At 39.8% G+C, this 22,147-nt stretch overlaps 1 protein-coding gene across 1 annotated transcript; it reads right to left on the bottom strand.

Moving 5' to 3' along the window:
• Positions 1-1,424: 1,424 nt before the first annotated feature.
• apobb.1 (apolipoprotein Bb, tandem duplicate 1) lies at positions 1,425-18,652 on the bottom strand. Its single transcript, XM_040160787.2, has 30 exons — positions 18,375-18,652; positions 17,121-17,333; positions 16,091-16,123; positions 15,853-15,965; positions 15,608-15,753; positions 15,344-15,491; positions 15,101-15,253; positions 14,683-14,807; positions 14,498-14,583; positions 13,961-14,405; positions 13,733-13,847; positions 13,503-13,649; positions 13,181-13,392; positions 12,890-13,085; positions 12,617-12,796; positions 12,304-12,507; positions 12,049-12,216; positions 11,748-11,953; positions 11,316-11,498; positions 11,100-11,230; positions 10,806-11,016; positions 10,559-10,731; positions 10,196-10,356; positions 10,000-10,109; positions 9,522-9,895; positions 3,335-9,361; positions 3,131-3,242; positions 3,022-3,045; positions 2,735-2,921; positions 1,425-2,632 (listed from the first exon to the last, which is right to left on the bottom strand). The coding sequence occupies exons 2-30, from the start codon at positions 17,176-17,178 to the stop codon at positions 1,637-1,639; spliced, it is 11,424 nt and encodes a 3,807-aa protein (XP_040016721.2). The 5' UTR covers positions 17,179-17,333; positions 18,375-18,652; the 3' UTR covers positions 1,425-1,636.
• Between the last annotated feature and the right edge of the window lie 3,495 nt (positions 18,653-22,147).

The following is a 22,147-nucleotide window of genomic DNA, read 5'->3' as shown; positions in this document are numbered from 1 at the left end:
ATTATATGTATTGTTAACCAGACTGAAATACCGTAAGGATGTTTGTGGATTACCTGAATTTACCTTTGTGGGCTCAAAGCATTACTTTTGTAACCCTCATATTTGTATTAATGTACTTGTTTTGTACTTCCTTTTCTACACAAAAAACAGACAGATTCATTAGGATCAAATGTCTCTGAACATGGTTATAGAACACAATACTATGTTCCTGTTCCAACTGGGTGCCTAATCATCTATGATGTAACCCTAATATGGCAGAGGAACACTTTTTTCTTCCATACACATTAACAATTAGTTTGAATAAGGGTTTTTTCCCACTGTGTATAGTGTCTCTGAAGTAAACGGCTCTGCCATGAGGACTTACAAAAGTATCAAAGTATATCAATAATACACCTGCCAGTTGGAAACATGAATGCACATGTTGACAGTGTTTTTGACAGTAATTACTTCCGATTAGATTACAGGGTAGACAAAGGTCTGCAGCAGAGTTAAAATGTATAAATATATAGAGTGCAACTTGAAACCAATCCCATTCGCCAAAAGTGTTGGTTCTTGATTGAGAAGATAGATAGATAAAAAGATAGAATTGTTTTTTATATATACTTTTTATAATATTATTTTAATATTTATATATATAATATTGAACCCTTCTTACAGTAAGAGCAATTACAGAAGCATTGTCGACAGAAGAGCCAGCAGCTCCTCAGGGCTCCAAAAAAACTGTTTTAATTTCAATTAAAATGGGCATTATTTGGATAAATGTATTTTTGGGAAGTAAATGGGTACTTCCCCCACCTGTAAAGTTTTTGGAACATGTGTTTTTTTTCAAAGCTTTTTCTAACAAGTACAGTGTGTAGTAGAGTAGTATGATGAGGATGAAGATGCCGATCAGCAAATAATAAAGTTAATATCACTGTTTGATAATAGTTATACACTCACGATTATGTCTTATAACAATAGTTAGAAGACATTATACAGCATCAGCGCTAGTATTTGTGAAGCAGCAAGAAGTGAACCCAAGTATGACCACACAGTCTGTGTTGTAGCTCGTTCTTTTAGGTTGGATTCATATGTCTGGGTCAGCTAATTATTGTGGAGGAATCTTTTCTTTACATCTGTTCATCCTTTGATTGGCAACTACCAGCCTGTTTCCAATATAGATGTTGCGGCATTACACATTTTTCTTTGATAGTCTGCTCTGATTTGTGTTAACTATTTAGTTTTATATATTGTGAAACAGTGCGTCCGAGTTGCTGATATAGACAACTAAATGGCCCTACTGCATATTTAGATAAAAATAGTATACCTTTTTTTGATTATCTCAAACTTCATCTATTTGTTTCACTCACTTCTCAAATCATGGCACTAAATAAATTATGAAAGATTAATCCAAACAGTGTTGTAACAAAACAGGAATTGAGACATTTTCATTTTGCATTAATACATTTTATTCAGGGTTTTCACTCTCTGTAGGAAGGTGAGTTTTAGTAGAATGTTACATTGTTTGTACACAATAAACCATCAAACTTCTTGTTATAAATATGGTTATAGAGAAAATCGCCGATACTTCTTGCAAGTATGTGTTTTAAGATGGTAGTATTTCCTATTTACTTTGGCCTTAGCCTATGAGTAGTTCTCACTGCATGAATGAAAGTGGAAGTTCAATCTCAAGCCTTCCGTCACTAACTTTCATATAGGTTTGAGCCTCCTCTGAAGCTTGCTGCAGGAAACCATTAACAGTGTTATTGAACTGGTACACTAAGTAGATGAATGTGTCAATAATGTACTCAAATGAACTGCTGATTTGCTCCATATTTAGGGCAGAGATCCGATCAACAATATTCTTTACGACTGTGACAAGGTTGCGGTGGATGACGTTGATATTAATGAGCACTGCTTCTAAATAGTCAGAGTTGACAGAGTCAACAAACTCCTGTGAATTCTCAACAATATCTTTTAGGGTTTTACCCATATTCACTATCATTCTGTCAAGACTCTCCATATTTTTCACTAAGGCAAACCGTTCATCAAATATGTCCTTGAGAGCTGATTTTACTCCATCCAAAACCTGGCCTCCAGTCATTGCATCACCAACTGGCATGCGCAATTTCACACTGCCCATCTGCTCAACAAAAGCGTTGTAGTAGACCTCCATGTTGGACGAGATAGTCTGGATGGTCATATCTATGAAAGCAGCAATGCTGCTGGTCAGCTTTTTAAGGACAACAGGGAGAGTGGTCATCTCATCAGAACCAGGCAGTTTGAACTGGGTTTCCCTCAACACCTTGACAACAGCATCCAAAAATACCTGTAAGGACTGATGGTACTGGACAATGGTGTTCCTGAAGAAGATTGACAGCTGGCTCATTTGACTATCATAGTTGATTGCAGCATCATAGGCCTCTCTGATGAGGTTAACAACAGGGTTCGTCAACTCTTCTATTTTGATTGTGATCTGGTACTTGTCAGCAACGTTTGTGATTGTTGAGACGATGGAAGGTAGTCTCATCTTGAGTTCATTGAGCATTACTTTGGGTGCCTCCATATTGTATGCAATGTGCAGGTTCATTTTAGAGGCATCTTTGGAAGATGATTTGATGACCAACATGTCAACGTCAATCTCTGGGGCAGACTGTTAAATAGAAGAAAATAAAATTTTATTTCAGCCATATTTTGATTTTTTTAATATTTAGTTTCCCATTGCATCAGAAAAGGTCATGTTAGTGATACTCACAGGATAACGCCCATAGACTCTTGCTGTCATCTGAGATGGGACTCTGCCATTGAACTGAAAGCCAAGGAAGCCAGTTGATGGGGTAGATGCTGAGGCTGTGATACCTTCTCTGCCAGCAGCATAACGAAGGTTTGCATCAGTGAAAGTAGGACTGGTGATGTCTACGTTCAGGGTGTGGCGAGAGTGACTGCAAGAAGAATTTATTTTAAAAACAAATACACAATTAATTTATGACTTGATAAGATTTGAGAAAATCACAAATCAGATACATATATAACCATATTTACCTAGCGTCAGCCTGGCGCTTTCTTCTAAAATGTGCAGAGAAGGAAGACATTATTTGAATTGCAGAAACACTTATTAAATGTCTATTGCAAAACAAATGCATAATATTACCTCAAGACTTGGGTAATGACATGAGTGGCATCTATGGTGATGTCAGCGTGTCTCAGGACAACCTTGCTGTCCACGTTCAGAGCTTCATTCTCAACATTTACAGTTGTAGAAGCTATTTGAAAGACATATTTTGTTAGATTTAATGCTGAGAAATGCATGCTAAATAAAACAGATAAACATGTTCGGGGAATTTGATCAACTCACCATCCATGTCATATTCAAAGAGCACCATGACAGAGGTGGCAGAAGACTGTAAGGTGACTTTGAAGGCGGGAGTACCACACTCTACTTCTGTTGCTATGTCTGTGCTGTACAGAGGGCTGATAAACTTGCAATTGTAAGAGATCTTCTGCTTCAGGGCTGTCACCTCAGCAACAGTTTTCTCAAACACGCTTAAGTCACCCAAGCTGCTTGGCTGAGATAGATTAATCTCAATGTCAGCAGTCATGGAAGAGGGTGGGGACAAATCAATTGTGGCCTGGACAATCTGTTCTCCGTTGGTGTGGAAATCAAATAAGTTTGCCTCGTTGTGGCCATTATATTTAAGCAGTGCATATACACGGTTAAGGGAGGCTTCTACAGCAACATTCTCATTTAAATCCATGCCAATAACTTTGGTGGTGCCTTCGTTAAGCTTGACATCAGCAATCACCTTGGAGGTGGAGCGTAGGCCATCTTTGTTGAAATACAGAGTCATTTCATCATCCAGGACTCCCAAAAGTAGATAATTGTCAAGCATTGTACCACCCATCTTGGCCTTTGTAGATGACTCCATGGAAACATACTCAAAGCATCCCTCCAGCTTCAGACTGTGGTCAGCCTCGGCCTTTCCAACTGCTTCGATCACAGGGATGTCTAAGTTTCCCTTCATCGTCATGGTGGAGACGGCATTTGCTTTGTCTTTGTTGTCTGCAACCAAATTTTGGTTTGCCTCTAGGCTGAGTATAGGCAGGACAATCTTTCCAACAGTAGCCACGGATATCGCAGTTTGAAAAGTCTCAGCACTCATACTAACGGCGCTGTCATGAGTCCCTTGAATGTGAGGATTTTCAAGGGACAGGGAATTGGCCAATTTAAATCCCCTTCTGGTGGTCAGACTGGCGGTGCCATCAAGTTTGGCTCTTAGACCCTCAAAGACAGAGGCTGTGATAGCTCCCAGACGGAACACAAGATCATCCTCAGCATACAGTCCCGCATTGACATTCAGATTAATTATGGCAGACTTGAAGGACAGCTCACTCAACAGATTACCCAGGGAGGGAATCTGGATCAGACCCATCATATCAACAACGGCGGCACCCGGGCTCTTCTGGTAAACTATTTTGGCATCCACGGCCACAGACTGCTCAGTGGTGGTCAAAATGTTCTTCAATCCAGTCTGCTCATACACGTTCAGATCACTGATAGCTGGACTTTTGAAGTCAATAAAAGGCAAGTCTACCTCAGGAAGACTGATGGGTGATGTCAGGAAGTCAAGGTTGGCCTCATCTTCAATGGCAACAAAGATGCCAGCCTCTTTTTCATTATTGTCAACGGTGAAGTTGTAGAACATTTTGTACTGATTAAGACGAGACAGAAGTACAGTGTTCATCCTTTGGCTGTCAGGTTTGAAGGTGGCAGAGTAATCATTCTGCAAATCTATCTTGGCAATCAGTTTTTCAAAAATGTTGACCTTGGTATTTCCTTTGTTTTCAAATTCAAAGACAAACTCAACAGGACGAACCATAATATTGATTCCGTTGGACAGGACTCCAGTGACTGAACCAAACAGTTCTGTGTGATGGTTTGCTTTCAGCTCTGCCGTTATATCATAAAGGTTGGCATGTCCAGATGCCACGACAAGACTGTTCTTAATGACAGGGCCCTCTGCCTCATTGCGCATATTGAACTTCAAGTAGTAAAGGGAGCCAGATTCAGCAGTAATTTGCTGTTTCATCTTTAATATGGTTGAGTCTGTGTCACCTGAGAAAGCTAGCGTGGAAATGCTGGGATTGAGTGACAATTGCAAGATGCTCTTGTGAATGCCTTCCTCATCATTGACTTTGGCAGTGCCTGAATTATCAACTCCTAGAGAGAGAGTGTCTGCATTTTGGAGAGCAATTGCTTTCTGGGTTACAGTAGCCTCACTCCTGATATTGACAACTGGAAGGTCCACTACATGATTATAAGTTGTATCAAGGGAGGCAGACATTCCCCTTTCCATTGCAAAAAAGGCTATGTTTCTTAAGTCAGCGGTGTAAGGTGCCGTGATAACCTTAATCGTTGTTTTGCCTTGGGCCTGGGCCGATAGACCATAGAGAGTTAAAGATGCTTGATGTTCGACACCAAGAGCAGCATGGTTGAACTTGAAAGTCTCAGAAAGGACAACACGATTCATTTTGGGGATTGCAATAAGAGCAGTGGAGTCAAGCTTGTAATTAAGAATTTCAAAACTTGGAGATGTTGCCTGGGAAGTAATGAATCCACTGAATTGAGGTTTAGTTTTATCTTCAGTGGAGTTCTGGAACTCCGCGGAGGTCTTGATATTGTAGATGGGAGTTTGGAATTTAATCTCACCATAAAGTTTACCAAAGCATGGGGCCGTGATCTGAGTTGGAATGGTTGGCAATGTGAACTCAGGAAGCTGAAGGGATTTAACAAGCTTTTCTACTGGAACTCGTGGGATGGTCGGGAATACGATCCTATCAAGGCTAATCTCTGGCAACGTCATCTCGGGCATGAAAGGTAGATAGTTCATTGTGAGATCTCCAAAGAAAGCATCCACATCAGGCATTTGGATCTCAAAGTTAACAATGAAATCTAAAAGTTCAATGATTCTCTGCTTGATGTCATCAAAAGAAATTGTCATGCCTTCCACAGTATAGAAGTTAACAATGGTGAACTCAGGAATGTCCAGCTGAGTTGGGATTTCAAACTGCTTAAGGTGATCCATGCTGAACTTCACCGAGGGCACAACGAGGTCAGTGAGAGGCATGATAAAGGATGGTGTATTCAACTCAGCTTTCTTCAGTTCAACAATCAGACCTTCAATGATCTGCTGAATCTCTCCGATTATTTTTTGCTCAGTTATCTCATCCGTAATCTCCTCAAATATATCGATGACGATCTCCTCTACCACAGCGATCACACTAGTATAGTATTCTGCCACAAAGTTCAGATAAGAGGTAATCTCTGCTTTGACATCAAGATTTACAACTTGTTCTTTTATATATCCAGCAAGTCTCTTAACACTGTCAACTACGACACGGTCAATGATGTCCTTTACCAATTTAACCATTTCGGCAGCTTTAATTTCTCTTAAGTTTTCAATTAAGCCTCTGACAGAAGACAATACAAGATTGACAAAAGCTCTTGTTGCCTCGAGTTTCTGGGGGATTTCAAAAGTCCTAGTCAAATCACTTACAAAACGTGTGGAAAAAGGAATCATTTCATTAGCAATACCCACAAATGTATTATAATCCAAAGTCCTTACATATTGTGCAATAGCTTCAATGCACCCATTCAACTGTTGAATTGCATCCTCAACCTCAGTGTTTTTCCAATAGTTAATAGCATTGTTTCCTATAATCTCTGATTCGATGTATACATCTTTAATCATGTTTAGCACATCCCTGATAAATTTCTCAATTCTGAACTGCTTGATAAGCTCAAAAGCCCCTTCCAAGACAGCCTGGACATTTTTGTTGACCTCAAACTTTACAATCAACTCCCTCATCTTGGCATAGAATTTGTTGATTTTTTCTACGACGTCAAGCTCCAGAATCATTTCCCTAATCTCATCAATTATAATGCTGAAAGTCTCTGTGGGAATATGGCTCAATCTCTCAAAATCTCTCAAAATCTGTTGCAAGATGGACGAAATAAAGTTTTTCAGCTCAGCCACAAAGTCCTGCATGTCATAGGTCTCAATCATGTGTTTCATTTCACTCATAATCCTTTTAAGGCTGGCCACGAAATCATATTCGAAATCAATATCACGGAGGAATTCAAGGCTGATGCTATACAGTTCGTCCAATTGAATCTGGTCCATAACCTCCGTCACAATATCAATAATATAAACAACCATAGCCTTGATCTCATACTGCTCATTAATGGCATCCAGATGTTCCTGGATCTTCTGAATGAGGGTTTCTGGCAGGGTGACTCTAACAATAATGTCTTTCACCATACCAGCAAAGTGTTGGACGTAAAAACTAAAATCAGCCCTCAGGCTTTTAACAGTAACCTTCAGGTTTGTCAATGATGTTTCCACATCCTCCATGGAGATGACGTAATCTTGGGAAAGATCACTGAAATACTCCTTCAGATGAACAAACTTTCCTTCAATATTCAGGGCAGAAACAAAGTCGCTTACACGCTGGGGAAGAGCTTTTAGTCTAGCCCTTATCTCCTCAGTGTGGATGTACTCTTGCAATACCTCTGCAACATGCACTGCAACACCCTTAATGGTTTCCAAGAATGCAGGCAGATATTCAATCAGTGGGAAATGAATAATTTGACTCTCTGTGTTCTTGTCATACCTGAGGAAGGAAGCGATGGTGAAAGGCTGGTTCTCAGTGGATTCTTCATTAAGCATGTTTGTGAGGATGGTACCAGAAACCTCTATTCCAGCTCTTTCAGCTGTGTTGTAAAAACTCATGTCCTGATTAAAGGCATGCTTATTCATTTTGGACTTCATTCTAAGACTGGTTCTCTGCTCTTGGAGTGACAGAACAGTATTCATCTCGTTATCAAATGTGGTCTCAAGAACAAAACCGCTGTCTAGCTGATGGTTAATTGATGCTCTGCATTCATGTGAGGTACCAAAAGCCAGCGGCTGCGCTCTAAGGATGTACTTGCCATAAAGCTGGGCACTATGCTTTCCAAACATGGCCATGTCTCCATCAGCATTGAAAATGGCATCAAGGTTTAAGTCGAAAGGGACAATGCTGCACCGGATGGTGTGGTCAAAGCGCATTTGCTGGGAGTTGAAGCGGGCGTCATTGGTGATACTGGCAGCAAGACCGACAAGCTCAAGCTCGGTTTTGTGGCTCATGTGTGTTCCCAAGACTTTTCCAGTGGTGCTGCACTTTGCATTTCCAATCATATCAGCATAATTTACCTGATAGATGTGCTTGATCTCTTCCTCACCATACATGGCTTTTAGGCTTCCAGTCAGGTCCATCTTTCCAAGCTCTGCCTGCAGCTGAGCCTCATTCACGAATTGGGCAGCCAGAAGGTTCAGATTGTTTTTAACATTTGCAGAGGTGGTGTAGGGTTTCATGTTGACGGTGATATCATGAGTGTAAGTGGCATACTCACTGGCGGTGGCTTCAGCATTGGAGTTAAAGTCAAGGCCAGCGGGAGTAATGGTCAGAGTGTTGGCATTATCAACCTTGATATCACGCATTGCAGCCTTGTTGGTAATGGACAGAGTGGCCATTGAAGCATCAAGCCCAGCGTTGAAGGTGTTTTCCAAGGACAAGGGGCTCTGAAGGATGGTTGTTCCACTTGTGGTCAAACCGTCCTTGTTCATTTTCAGAGTAGCCTTGTGAGTGGCCTCATTCTCAAGGAGCTTCATGGCGGCAACGCTATTAACAGCCAGACCACTGACGTCAAGAGAAGCAGTCAACAGAGAGTAAACACGGTTTTCAGAGTGGTCTGCATTTGTCTCCATTCTCATGAGGACTTCACCAGCACCAGCAAGTGTTTCAGCCTGGTTACGAATCTTCATACCAAGAGCAAGGGCATTTACATCACATTTCAGTGAGAGCCTGCTGTCTTTGAAGGACAGCTCTGCAAGATGGGTCAGGGTGTCTTCAAAGGCATTGGTGTTAGACACAACTGAGAATTCACCATTGGCTAGAGTTACTGCAATTGTATTCTGGGCCTGACCAATTGTGGAGTCAAGCTTAACAGTAGAGTCAATATTTGCTTCTGGCCTGGAAGGGAAGATGTTGAATGACTGCAATGAACTGGTCTTGCCATAGATGGGTCCAGCCGTAAGTGATCCCTCAAAGTGGCTACTAGCAAAAATGTCTTCAGTGTTGATTCCAGTCATACCGTTGTGCTCTAAGCTAATACTTAGACCCAATGGGCTTGTGGCTTCTATCTTACTGCTTGATTTCAAATTGATTTTGTCTGTAATAGTTACATCCTCAACAATACTAATCATGGCATCGAGGAACGTATGTTTCAAAGAGCTTTTCAATTGAGCCTTGATGGAATCAGTGGTGGCCAACATTCCAGATCCTAAAAAAAGCACAAAAGAAGAACAAATGATGTTTAATCATTTGAATACACAAATCAATGACACATATATTCTCCACTAAAAAAAAACTAAAAACTAAAAAATATTTCACATGGAATGAAAAGTGCAAATGTGTTAAAATCCTGATTTAGTATTAGATACCTTCAATCTTTATTGAGAGGATTTCAAGTGGGGAGGTTCCAGTCACATCAAACTTAGCTGAGTAGCTCGGTGTTTCCACAACATCTTTCCCAGCAGCCATTGAGGCCTCCATGTCATATAGGTTGCTCTTCATCAGAGTGGACACCTCAGCTTTTCCAAAAAGAGGAATAGATAAAGTAAAGCTCTCGGGTACAACGAGCTCGGGGATTGGAATTTCCATTGAGGGGATCTCCAATCCAAAGTCATGTAGAGACATGGTTGGTGTGGTGAAAACTGGAGGGAAGTTAAGGTCTTTGGTTGATTTTCCACCAAGTAAAAGAGGGATATCGATGGTGAAGCGCTCATTGTTGAAATAGTAGACAGCCTTTGCCTCACTGTTGTAAGGACAAAAGTAAAAGGAATAAATATCCAGTAAAATGACAGTAACTTTAAAAATTAATTTAATTTAAAAATTCCCGTATGATTTTTTTTCACCTACTTATTCAGGAACAATGTATCTGGCAGGGAAATCTCAGGCATATCAGGTACTCTGAAGTTCTGAATGTAAGGTAAATCAGCACCATACATTTCCATGTAGTTGTTTGCTGCCTAAGAAAACAGTAACCAGTATTTTATTAATTCTAAACATTAAAAATCTGAACGGAAACTGTGAATACCTTTTTTAATCATCATACCTCCACAAACTTCTTAAAGATGTGACTGACTTTCATGTCAGTCTGCCCCACACGCGTGTCAAGAAGTGGGTTGCCGTACTTCGCAACCAAATAAGAAGTTGGCAAGCCAGTGGTGTCAGTGTTCACCTCAGACGCAAATGCAAACTCCAAATGGCTGGCATCTGCAACAATAGACAACAACGGAATCCCAAAACAAGTTTGACTTAGTCTGAAAAAAAAATCAAATGTGGCATTTTCTGTAAAAGCCTTGAATTTTAACAATGATTCTTAAATGTAACCCAGGTTTAAATGAGCACGTCAAAAAAGTAAACAACTATTAAATTAATTAGCATGTATTACTCTGGAAAATAATTGTAAAATTACCATATTTCACTGTGATTTTCTGCACTGAGTTGGTGGCCATGACCTCAATTTCACTCTTAAGTTCCAATTCCAATTCCTCATCACGTTTCATGTTGGCTGTTATGGTGGCATCAGCATTGATTGAGGGGACAAGAAGCTGGACTTGCAGCATACCCTCCTTCATAGCCTTCAGACTGAAAAATTATGACATGCAAGTTAGCGTGCTGTCAACATGAGGGTCCCATTAATGCTAATGAGGATTTCTTACTTGGCACGGCCAACCAGAGAGAGCTGAGGGATGTTCTTATTAATGAAGTCAAGAGAAATAGAGTGAGTTCCCTTTCCCTTGGTGTTTCCATCAACAACACCCAACCGGAGTCCAGCCTCCACATCGTAGTCAGGGATTTGGATGTCGGCAGTGATGACGTTCTTTCTTCTGTTATACTTCATGATTGCTGTGGCTTCAGTCGGCTGTGAACCTGTTATTGAGGAGAGATATATAATTCTCTGTTACACACCTCGAGAAGAAAAGGCATATTATACAGTCAATATTATAGTTTACCTTCAGCTCTCAGAATAAGCTTCACAGAGTCAACCTTCTGCCGGCCCTCTTCACCCTCCTTAAGGAGCTCATAAGCAACAGTGGCTGTGTACTCAGTGACATCACCATTAGGGTGGAGTTCCACAGCAAATCTATGTAGATAATTCCGATAATTAGGAAATATAAGTAATAACTTTTGAAAAGAAATGTGCTAGTGGTTTAAAAAGTTTTGCTCACTTGCTGTCTCCAGTGAGGGGAAAGTAGGGGGCTGTCTCTTGATAGAAAGCATCAGTGTACTGCAGAGCAGTGCAGTATTCCATTCCAGCAAAGAAAGGAGTGCACTCGCTAACATCAACCTTGTCCATTACCATAGGGGGCATCGTCTTTACTTTTGATCCAGTCACTCCCACCAGCGTGTTTCTAAATGTCAGATGTACAAAAAATTACAATTCATTTTTTGTTGTTTTAATTGTATTGTTGAAAAGTTGAAATGCTGCAATCAAAGATATGACAAATCCTTTATAATTTGTTTGAGGCCATGATTACAAAATGAAAAAAATGTTGCTATTAAACCTTGTTAAATAACATTGATATTGCATGAGCATTACAACCACAGATGTAAAGCACTTCCAGCCTGTTGCGCTATCCCAAAATGATACTTAGACTCACGTCATCTTGATGAGCTTAATTGGATTTGTCGGAGCAGGGATGGTCAGCTTCACATTATCACGTTCCATGGAGATCTTTGCCTTGAGCCCACTTTCGTGGAAAAAGTTGCTGTGCATCTCTAATCCAGAGTTGACATATTCGGGGATGAAGGAGCCAATTTCAGATACAAACTCAATGCCAGCGGAGGGCATGAAGTTCACTTCACTCTGTGCAGAGACCCAAAGCAGAAACGTAAAGACTTGATGCTACGTTATATAATAAAAGATATTGCTGGAAGTGAAACACATTTATATGTATGTACCATGTCACGAGCAACCTGAAGTCCACCCTTGAGGCCAGGCGTGAAAGTACCAGACACAGTAATCCTCAGAGGCACACCAGTGGCAGTAGGCAGGAAGAATTCATTGTCCATGAAGATGTAGTGGGCGAAGATTGTGTTATCAGCCTTGGTCATCAGTGCCATCATGATCTGTGGCAAATAAAGATACACATGGGACATCAATGAAATCCTTCTTTGATGATTTTCGACTGTGGTCTTGAAAAAAAGAGTCCTTACATCGGTTGGGAACATTTTGAACATGCTGTCAATCATCCTGGCAGCAGAGTAGGCCATCTCCTGGATTTCATTGGTCTTCAGATATCCCAACTCATTTCCCAAAAGTCTCAGATAGACCATTGCCTCGGGAGACTGTGCCTTGCTCAATTCGTTTACCAGCTTGTTGAGGTTGCGTCCGATCTCCCTGATCAGGTTCTGGGAGCCCTAAACAAAGATGTTGACACTTTCTTAGAATGTTTTTCACTCACTGAAAAACTGATCAGGCCTATTACAGTTGTGTTAGTCATGTGTACAAAACAGATTGGTCTAACACCTGTCTCTTCATGCTGTCCTTCTTCAGACCGGGGAGCATTTTCTGCAGGATCTCATTGATCCCGAGTGGCATGTTGTCAGAAACAAAGTACATGGTCTTCAGGGCAGTACTGGGGAAGAAGCCATTCTTTCCAAACAGGGCATCAACGGTTGGCTCAAATCCTTTCCCCTCCATACCAATCTGAAAGGGGATGCGTATTTCACTGTCACATATCTGCTGACTGGAAAATAGTTTCAAAGCTCAATTTGAATGAAAACCGCTCCAGATGTTTACCTCCATCATGTCAATGTCATAGCCAAATGCCTCCAGAGTCATTTCAAGCATGACCTCCTTGGGTAGATAACTGGTACCCTCAAAGATCATGTTGCCCTCCACTGATCCAATCTTGTAATTACGAGAGAACTTGGTGGGGTCCATTGTGCGACCGACCTCATTACTCTGCAGCGCATCTCGAATCTTCTGTCTCAATCTGTTAGAAGGAATGAAACATCAAATGTGGGGTCATCCTCACATTATAGTAAACTAACACATTCAATTGATTGAATTAAACTTATTTTTACTTACTCTCGGGTCTCTGGCTCAGTTGAGGACAAAATGTTGGTAATGTGTGAGATCACAAAGCTCTTGACTTGTGTGTCCTGCTCAGTGGACAAAGCATCAGCCAGCTGGGCCACCTCAGTGGTCTTGGGGTCTTTCATAAGTACCAGATATGCAGCAATACGCTTCTGCGTTGGGCTGGCGCTGTCCAAAAGGACCTGCATGAGAACCTTTCTGCCCTGTGACCAACAGACATCAAAACAATTACTGTACAGGGAAAATAATCACTTTTCAAGTTTCAAATTCAAAGTTTCAAATAGTTTCAAATCTTTAAAGTAGTTTAACTTGCCTCTTCGGGGACGGGAGTCAGCCTAAACACTTGGATGGCAGCCTGCTGCACAGCCAGGGAAGCCGCGGGTTGGTTCACACACTGGATCACAGCAGATGTGAGTGCAGGACCAGCAGATATCAGAGCTGGAGCCATGTTTCCAACCACCTGGAATCAAAGGACACATTCATACTATGCCCCTTTGGTGTTGACAGTCATTTAAATTGTGACTAATTAGGAAGGTTACGCACTCTCAATGTCAAGTAAGTGTTTTCATTATGACCAGAACAGTCGCCCAAATAGGCAGCCATAAGCTCAGCGACAGAGTAAATCTCTGGGATCAGCTTTCCCTCAGCTTTGTAAAACCTGTTGAATAAATATTTAGAATTCAATCCAGCAATTATCACCTCCATGCAAAGAAGGAAAGCATATGATCTAATGTTATATTACTAAGATTAAGTTTGGATAACTTCACTCACCTCTTCACAATATTGCTCAGGGCGTACATAATGGGCTTGCTGGGCTTGTATTTGACCATCTCGAGCATGTCGTTGATCAGGAGGGCGGAGGGATTGGACACCAGTCCCATCGCGAAAACACCGGCATCTACCTCCGCTGAGGAGCTGTCAAACGTCCTGAGGATCTGCATGATGGTGCTGCTGCACTCAGGGGTTCCACACTGGGCCAGAACCTGATAGGTCAGGACACGGGACACAGCAAGAGCCTCTGGGATGCTGGTGCTCAAGGTCTCAGCCTTCATTCCACGGACTATGGTGACAAGCTTGTGGAAGAGGTGGGCCCGCCTTTCACCCTCAGTGTCGGGAAGAGTGGCCAGTTCTCTCAGGAGGTTGAGACATGCATCTTTATCCTGGACAGCACTCTTGTCTTCCACGTTGTCCATGTGAAGACCCTTCTCAATGTCACCTGTGATGCACAAGCAACATGGTTAGTTTTATTGACCGTATTCAAATAATTACCTCTATATAAAAAGAATATGAATTAACCAAAGGACTTACTGTGGTAAAATACTCTGTCGTTGTGAGGAGAGACCTCAACTAAAGTCAGTTTTTGCTTTCCAACGTTTGTAACTCCATATTGTCCCCTGTAGAAAAAAGTACTGTCAGTGTTGTTTTTTTAAAAGTATCAATAAATACACTTGAATGACAGAGCATTTCAAAGTCTAATATAGGGTTTGATTTACTTGTGAGAATAGGGAATGACCATGTGGTTTTCTGTGCATGACCCAGAGGTCATGTGTTTCCCCTCATTGTCAAACTTGTAGTTGCAGGTCTGGGAGCTTCTGACCATCTGGGCCAGAGGGTAGTGCTGGAAAATAGACAAATAATTAGATTAATGCAGTGATATGATAGAATTGTAATGAAAGATACCACTTTCAGTAAATATAATTTTTTGCAGATGAGTCCGTTTTGGCCCTGACAGTCTAACCTACGCCAAACGTACTCCTGCTGCTCTCAGAAGCATAGGGACCATCCCTCTGCACCATGCTTATTCTCATCCAAGGTGGGATGTATAGGACAGTAAATGGAATGAAGTAGTTATCTATTTAAACAACTCTTGAAGATTATTCCTTGTTGCTACCATGGACGATTTGATCTTACCATGCCAGAGATGAGTGCCAAGGGGCTTGTGTGATCTCTCAGTGGGACAAATTTGTCACATGTGGACAGGTCCCTCTCGAGGCTGATGTCCGTTGCGATGTCCTCTCTAGCGTTGACGGTGGAATAGGTCCTGCACTTTCCATGTATGGTAGGCTGAAATATAAGATATGAGAAGGAATAAAACTAAATTAAAGTGTGGTGTTGCGGGTACTAAAGTATGAATATGAAGATTAAGTACTGCACCATTCTTTTGTTCTTGTCTTCTTCCAGCAGAGGCACAGCCAGGGCAGAGATGATGCCCCTCTTCATGTTCAAAATGGTTGTTGTCTCACCATCCTCCGGGTACAGTTTCACATCGTACACTCCGCTAACCACAACCTTCAGAGGATACCTAAAATATTTAAGATATTAGATATTAGCTTGATTATGAGTTCAAATCCCCCACAGATATCAGACTGACAGAAAATGAATATTTTTGACTCAAGGGATCTTTTTAATTTAACTAACTTCTCCATCTCAGCAGCGAAGGCATCAGAGCTTGGCGCTGGACCGAAGACAGGGGTTCCCTCTGCTTCCATGTCAACCACCTGATACAGGATACAGCCGGTGGTGCGGACGATGAAACTACAGGTCTGAGGTACCTCGATTTCAACCTGTGAGAAAGGGAAAACATTTTTTTACCTCACTGTGAGAAATTTAAGATGGAAGGATAAAAAATCCGATGACTAAACATGATCGCGTCTTTCTCGCACCGTGCAAGAGGCCATGGGTCCGTTCTTGAGCGGTGAGCCTCCGTTGATGGAATTCAACGATTCAGCTTCATATATGTATTCATACTTGTGGAGGGTCTTGTACCTTTCGGCCACTAGAAGAGAAATAAATGGCAAGAAGATATTTTGTATGCCAAGGTCATCTTTCTTCACCCCCAAAAACTAAAATGTCTGTGTGATAAACTGGTTGTCAACAAAAAGGTTGAACTCATTGACTTACATAAGCAGGCCGGCTGATCTTGATCTTGAGCAACTGTACGGGAAAAGAACACATATCATTTATTCTTTAGCATTTGTAATGCAACTGACTACTCCTGTAACTACACTTATCTGCAAGTCCTTCTCATAATAGGCTCGTGATATTATTATAGCATGTCTCCACACAGGTGGGTTACATTTCAATTTTATAATAATATAGTTGTTTTTATAAAGTTTATTTTACATTCAACCATGGAATTCTGCTATTTAAATGATCTTTTTTCAAAACCAACAGTGGATTGGTTTACATCATACCTACACCTAAGAGAACAGTGTGTGAAAGTTGATCAAACAAAGCCATCTATATAAAATAGAATTGGTGTTGTATTTCCTAAGGTTTAATCATTTGTCTGATACTTGTAAAGGACTGACTTCATTTTTAAGGAGATTGTGTTTTCATATAAGTATAAGCTGTCACCTAGGAAACAGTGTTGTTTACTTAGAGGATGTTCGGCAATAGCTGCAACATAGTAATCTTGTGTTGAATAAATAAAGACAGTTTTTCTGTGTTCATATATTGGAAAACGAGAATCACTAAATCAACATTTTTAAATCAACTTTCTCCATAAACTAAATTACCAAAAGGAATCTAATCAATCCCAAACATAATAAATAAAGTGGTGGCTAAAAGCAAACCAGAGCTATACCCAGTTTGGGTTATTGCACTTTAAATTAAGTAGAAGGTGTTATGTGTGTTGTTGAATTGTGGTATTTCTTTTTATTTCCACATTTGTAGTGCATTTTATGGTGAAAACTATATTTCATCCATATCTGAACAAGGGACAAAAGTAATCCATTAGAAAATCACATTATAGAAAATCATTATTACATTTTGGAGTTTTATGTTATGTTAAACTGCATTGTCCCGTCTTACGGAAATGATTGAAGCAATGCAATTTAGGATTCCATTATCTGCAGCATATAGTGGCTAATAATCATGCAGAAAATACTATGTACAACGCTCGAAGAAATGCTTAACGAGAAGTACTTACAGGCCAATGCAGATGTGCTGAGGAGCAGCAAAAGGCCGAGCTTTGGGTCCCCCATCATGGGTTAGCTGCTGCTCTCCCTTGTTATTGGCGAGTACTCAGTTGAGACTGATTTCTCAGCTTCAGCTCGGGGCTTTTATCCCCCAGCCGGGCTCTATCAGGGGACAGGGAGGCACGGACAGTGTTTTGAACGCTCAAAGTCCACTCCACCCTCCTCTGTGGGGCGACAAAGGCGAAAGGCTTACAGGGGGTCTCGAGGCTGAAAACACCCGATTGTGTTAAATCTTCAAAATTACGCCTTTCGGCCTGTCAATGTTGCTCTACATCGATATTTAAAAGCACGTAAGAGATTGATTGAGATTGATTAATGGAATTTGTTATTTGTCTTGTTGTCCATTGTCTCATTGTCTTACTGTCCAATGTTATGCAACAACCGCCATGTCAAATTCCTTGTATGTCTAACATGTTTTGGCAATAAATGTTTCTGATTCCTGATTACTCAAACGATTAGCCTTTACAGATATTGGTGGTTTTGTAATATTTTAGTCTAATTTAAGTACACACAAAGAGCAGTTGTATTGTCACAAGGCTTCCTACTTTTTTCAAACATATCTCGGACCATTTGTGGGCATTCGATGATAAAATAAATAACTTCGGCAATATGTTTAATAAGCCATTATTTTACTTAAGAATGATCGTAGTTCCTACGATTTGCAGTTATTTATTTTGAAGATTCACATGACAAAGGGTTAGAGTGAAGGAGTGTGCCTTGACCTAGGAATGTTGGGAAAATATTTGAAACAATAAAAAAATAAGGGAATGTTGCTATTAGCAGGCTTCTGCTGTAAAAATGCAATGTCAGTAAACTAACAGCGTAAATTAGGTCACTGATAAGGACTCATTAGTGACCACTGAGTGATCACGGCGTACTACAAACACAAAGTCCCTCGAGATGGAAAAAAAGGTTATTATCATGTCCTTTACTTTACCTGTCGATGGTATTGACCCAAAAAACAACCAACATCTTAACAGAGGATTTAGTCCCTTAATTAAATGTTACATTGGTCTTATAACATTTTTTCAACTGTAGAAAGGCAAATTATTAAATATTGCTGTTACATTACATAAAACCTATATCTGTGATCTTTCACATCTTTATGTAATTTGATTAAACATACTACACACACTACACTCGGTGTTTAAAATAGCAACGTGGCTCATCTTAATTGTTAAAATAATTGTAGTCACAATACTTACTGTATAGCACTTGGTAAAAGAGTTGCTTGTTGCTCTGCTTCCACTGCCACGAGCCACAAGGAAAACTGTGAAAACATTTGCCAAACATCAATATGGTTTATATGATGACCTTTGCTCTACTCACATGTTTACCCAGAGTTCAATATGGGACGACAGGGACCACATATGAATTGAATAAACAGAAAAAAAAACGTATATTCGCTGAAATATATATATATTTTTTTATTTTACAGTTTTGCTATTTTACATAGCCAATATTTGAATGTTGTGTAACGTCTGGTGCAATATATCCCCATCAGGAGCTTTTAAAATGTTTGTGAGCTACTGACAGTGTTGACACAGACAAACATGTACACGGACACAGAGTCCAAAGGGAGTTTGAGGTCTCTTTAGACTCTTGGCTGAAGCTTCAATTCATTCTGTTCATTTTTATGTATTTATATGAATTTAGTTTTACCTTAGATAAAAAATAAATAGTTTTTGACTAGAGATGAATGTAAATATACAATCTTGAGGTTTAATACGGCAAGCTTCATTGCAGTTGAATGCAGGCGCCATTCACTAAAGGATGTCAGGCCTCTGAGAGGACAATTCCAGGCAATACTAGCTTCATTTAATCCCACACATACACAGAAAAGGGACCTTTTGTTTAAGATATTCTATAACAAAACATTCAAATGCAAACTTTTTCAACCTTGACCCTATTTTCTCAATATTCTTGTGCCAAGGACAGATGTGCCAAGGACTGATGTGCCAAGGCCTGATGGGGGCAACAGTTATTATTAGTCAAAGATAAAAGTTTCCTGTTTCACAGTGTTATAACTGCATCAATTACAAACTACCTCCACTAAGTTGCTTCATGTTCTGCAAATTAATATCAGTTCTTCACTTATAAAACAATAACCGCAGATGAAATATCTAGTAATAACAGTAATAACCTGCATTTGCATAGCACAATATTGACAAATCCTGTGTATAAAAGCGTGCTTGTGGAAGGGATTTGGAAGATTTTTTTCTCCAAAAAAACGATGGCCTTATAGTGAGAATGTCTCTTTTAGTCCTGCAAAGGTCCAGCAGAACAACCAAAGGAAACTTTTTATACACTTTTTAAACAATTTATAATTCAAGGCTGCATTTAGGATTATAAAAATGTAATAGATCAGCAATATAACGAGCGGCATAACAAAACACTTTTGTAACATTGTGAAGTCAGTTTGGAAAGCTACTTATAAGTTATTGGTTACGTATGGTTATACGCTCTCTATGTTAAAATTCTAGCTGTAGCATTTTGAACAAGCTCGAGATGTAAAATCTTCTTTTTGCTTTATAGAAAATGAGGAAGAACAACAGGTCATAGAAGACAGTGAAAATACTCGCTACCTAAAGTAAAGCTGATCACATCCATTCAAATTTTCTTCATTTTGGTCAAAAGAAATGATAAAATGGTGCATCATTTTTGTTCAGGCCCACTAGAGTGATTATAAACTTTTGGACCCATGTGACAGGGGAACAGACATGTGCAACCCCCCCTGCAGGGCAACAGGAGGCCCTCTTACCTAATCACTTGTCATAAAGGTCAACTGTTAAATCCATTGAGAGCACTGGATATATTTTCTAAGTTTTACTCAACTTTATCGTTAATTTATTCTCTGTGAAGTTGTCTGAAAGTTGTTATGCATGAAAATGCACGATGAAGGCATATGATAACTTCAATTCATTGAAAGCGATCCAGCAATGTCGATGTTATCAGCTGCATGCTTCGCTGATTATCTGTAGTCTCCACCACCACATTTCCCAACCCCACCATATGGATTATTGTAATGAGTAGTCTGACAAACCTGCAAACTCCATTTTAGTCTCATAACATGAGCTTTGAGTGCTGGTTCCTTCACAAGATCACTTTAGCCGTATGCCTAATGCATATGTACATATTCATATATTTTTCTCTTTTTTTAGTGTGTTATTGTAATTTTGTGGAATAATTTCATTGTACGGAGTAACCTGTTAGTCTTGAATTGTAAGAACAATCAAACTGCTTTTAAAGGGGATGATAGGACCCATGGAGGCCATGTTCACTATCAGCATATAATCCCTGTTGCATCAGCCTGTTTTCAGTCTCGCCATTTGTGTCCAGCCAAATGCCCCCGGCGCATTGCTTACTTGCGATCTGCACTTTGTGCCTTGTGCTCGTGGTAGAAAAGGCAAAAACAGTGAAACAAGGAAGCCGCAGCATTGTCATTGGTACCAAAAGTGAAGCAATGTTACTCTATTGGAATCTCCTGTGGAGAGACAAAGGGTTTTATTATAGACCAACTTTTATATGAAAAATGATGCACAGTAAATGTCAAATATTATTCATCTATTATCTACAACTTTAGGTATTCTTTTTATTTGCCAATCAACATTGACTACCAGAATATTACATTTGGGTATATTGATTATGCATAACTTATATGCATAACTAGGTCTACATTCTCTGATGTCTTATTTACATGAACTATTTTACAATGCAAGTGTAAATGCATGTAAAAATTGGATGCAAATTAAATTGACTTAGTTAATAGTTGTAGATGTTTTATGCAACACCAACACTATATTTCAGTTTCTCAATCTTCATAATTAATTTATCATGTAAAAAGTAAGAAAAGCTCTAATCTGCAACTATGTTAATACAGCTTGCAAAATATTTAACAGTTTACTGACCTGCAGTATCAGTCAATGTGGTTTAACAAATATTGGCGGAAAGTTCAGACAGAATGATGTCATGTACAGGGTATCACTCAGTCATAACTGACCATAACTGACCATGTTCCTCATACAGAGTCTCACAGTTCTTTAGCCGTATCTGTAACTGAACGATAGCACTTAAGACAACCTGATAAAACTTTACTGATTCTATGAAACAGACCAAAGGGTATTCAGAGTTATTGAGGTGAATATACATCAGGTAGATTTATGTCTCACTTGTTTTAGTATACTATGAAGTGTAAAATGATAAGCTTCTACAAAAGCTCTGAATGTGTCACCAAGCATAATTCATTATTGCAACAAAAAAAGTGAGACCACTGAAAACTGATTGTTAGACATTCTAATATATGGATTGTACAATGGAGTAATTCTGTGCATCAGTTGGGTACCATGACTATCTGCATCCAGGCATCTGCTTATCATCTCTGCTTCAACACATCTTAATGTATCTCTTAGTGAATAAATTAAACATGCAATTTTTCCTTTGGATTTCAACCCTTGAAATAAAATCATAAAATGACTTCAACTAGGGCTGTCCTGCACTAAATATGTTCTTGGTTGATCATTTTAGTTGACACGCCAAAATGATTTGGGAGACATGGCTTCAGCTCATAATTACTCGTATTGTTGAATGCAGTTGCTTTCCCAGCTTAAATGCTTAGGGCCCAATTATCTGCAGGTCACAGAGCTTTTGATTGAAAATGAATCTTCTGAATACGCTTTGACGAAACACAGGAGTCTTAAGATAATGTGTTCACTGCACACATAATCAGCAACAGTGTGGTGATACGGGTGCTACAAGGCGTTTATGAGGGTCAAGGGTGCTACTTTACGTCTAGAAACTTCAAGGGAATTTTGGTTAGCATTTAAACACAACTCAGTAAGAAGTGATGTTGTGCAGATATGATAAGTAATCTGCCGGTTGCACAGAAAAAGAGCTTATCAGTATTGATAATAAATGGTTTTGAGTCACTGCTGTACAATTTATATCATAAACAAATAAAAGTATTCCCAAAATGTCTGAT

This window comes from Gasterosteus aculeatus, chromosome 18, assembly GCF_964276395.1.
Source record: "Gasterosteus aculeatus chromosome 18, fGasAcu3.hap1.1, whole genome shotgun sequence".
NCBI lineage: Eukaryota > Metazoa > Chordata > Actinopteri > Perciformes > Gasterosteidae > Gasterosteus > Gasterosteus aculeatus.
This window is presented reverse-complemented; position numbering and strand designations above follow the sequence as displayed.

Coding starts and splice junctions, on each gene's coding strand:
- apobb.1 (XM_040160787.2), bottom strand. CDS start 17,178: ATGATGGGGGACCCAAAGCTCGGCCTTTTGCTGCTCCTCAGCACATCT. Junction 9,362..9,521: donor CCTCTCAATAAAGATTGAAG/GTATCTAATACT, acceptor TGCTTTTTTTAG/GATCTGGAATGTTGGCCACC. Junction 3,243..3,334: donor CTTTGAATATGACATGGATG/GTGAGTTGATCA, acceptor TCTTTCAAATAG/CTTCTACAACTGTAAATGTT.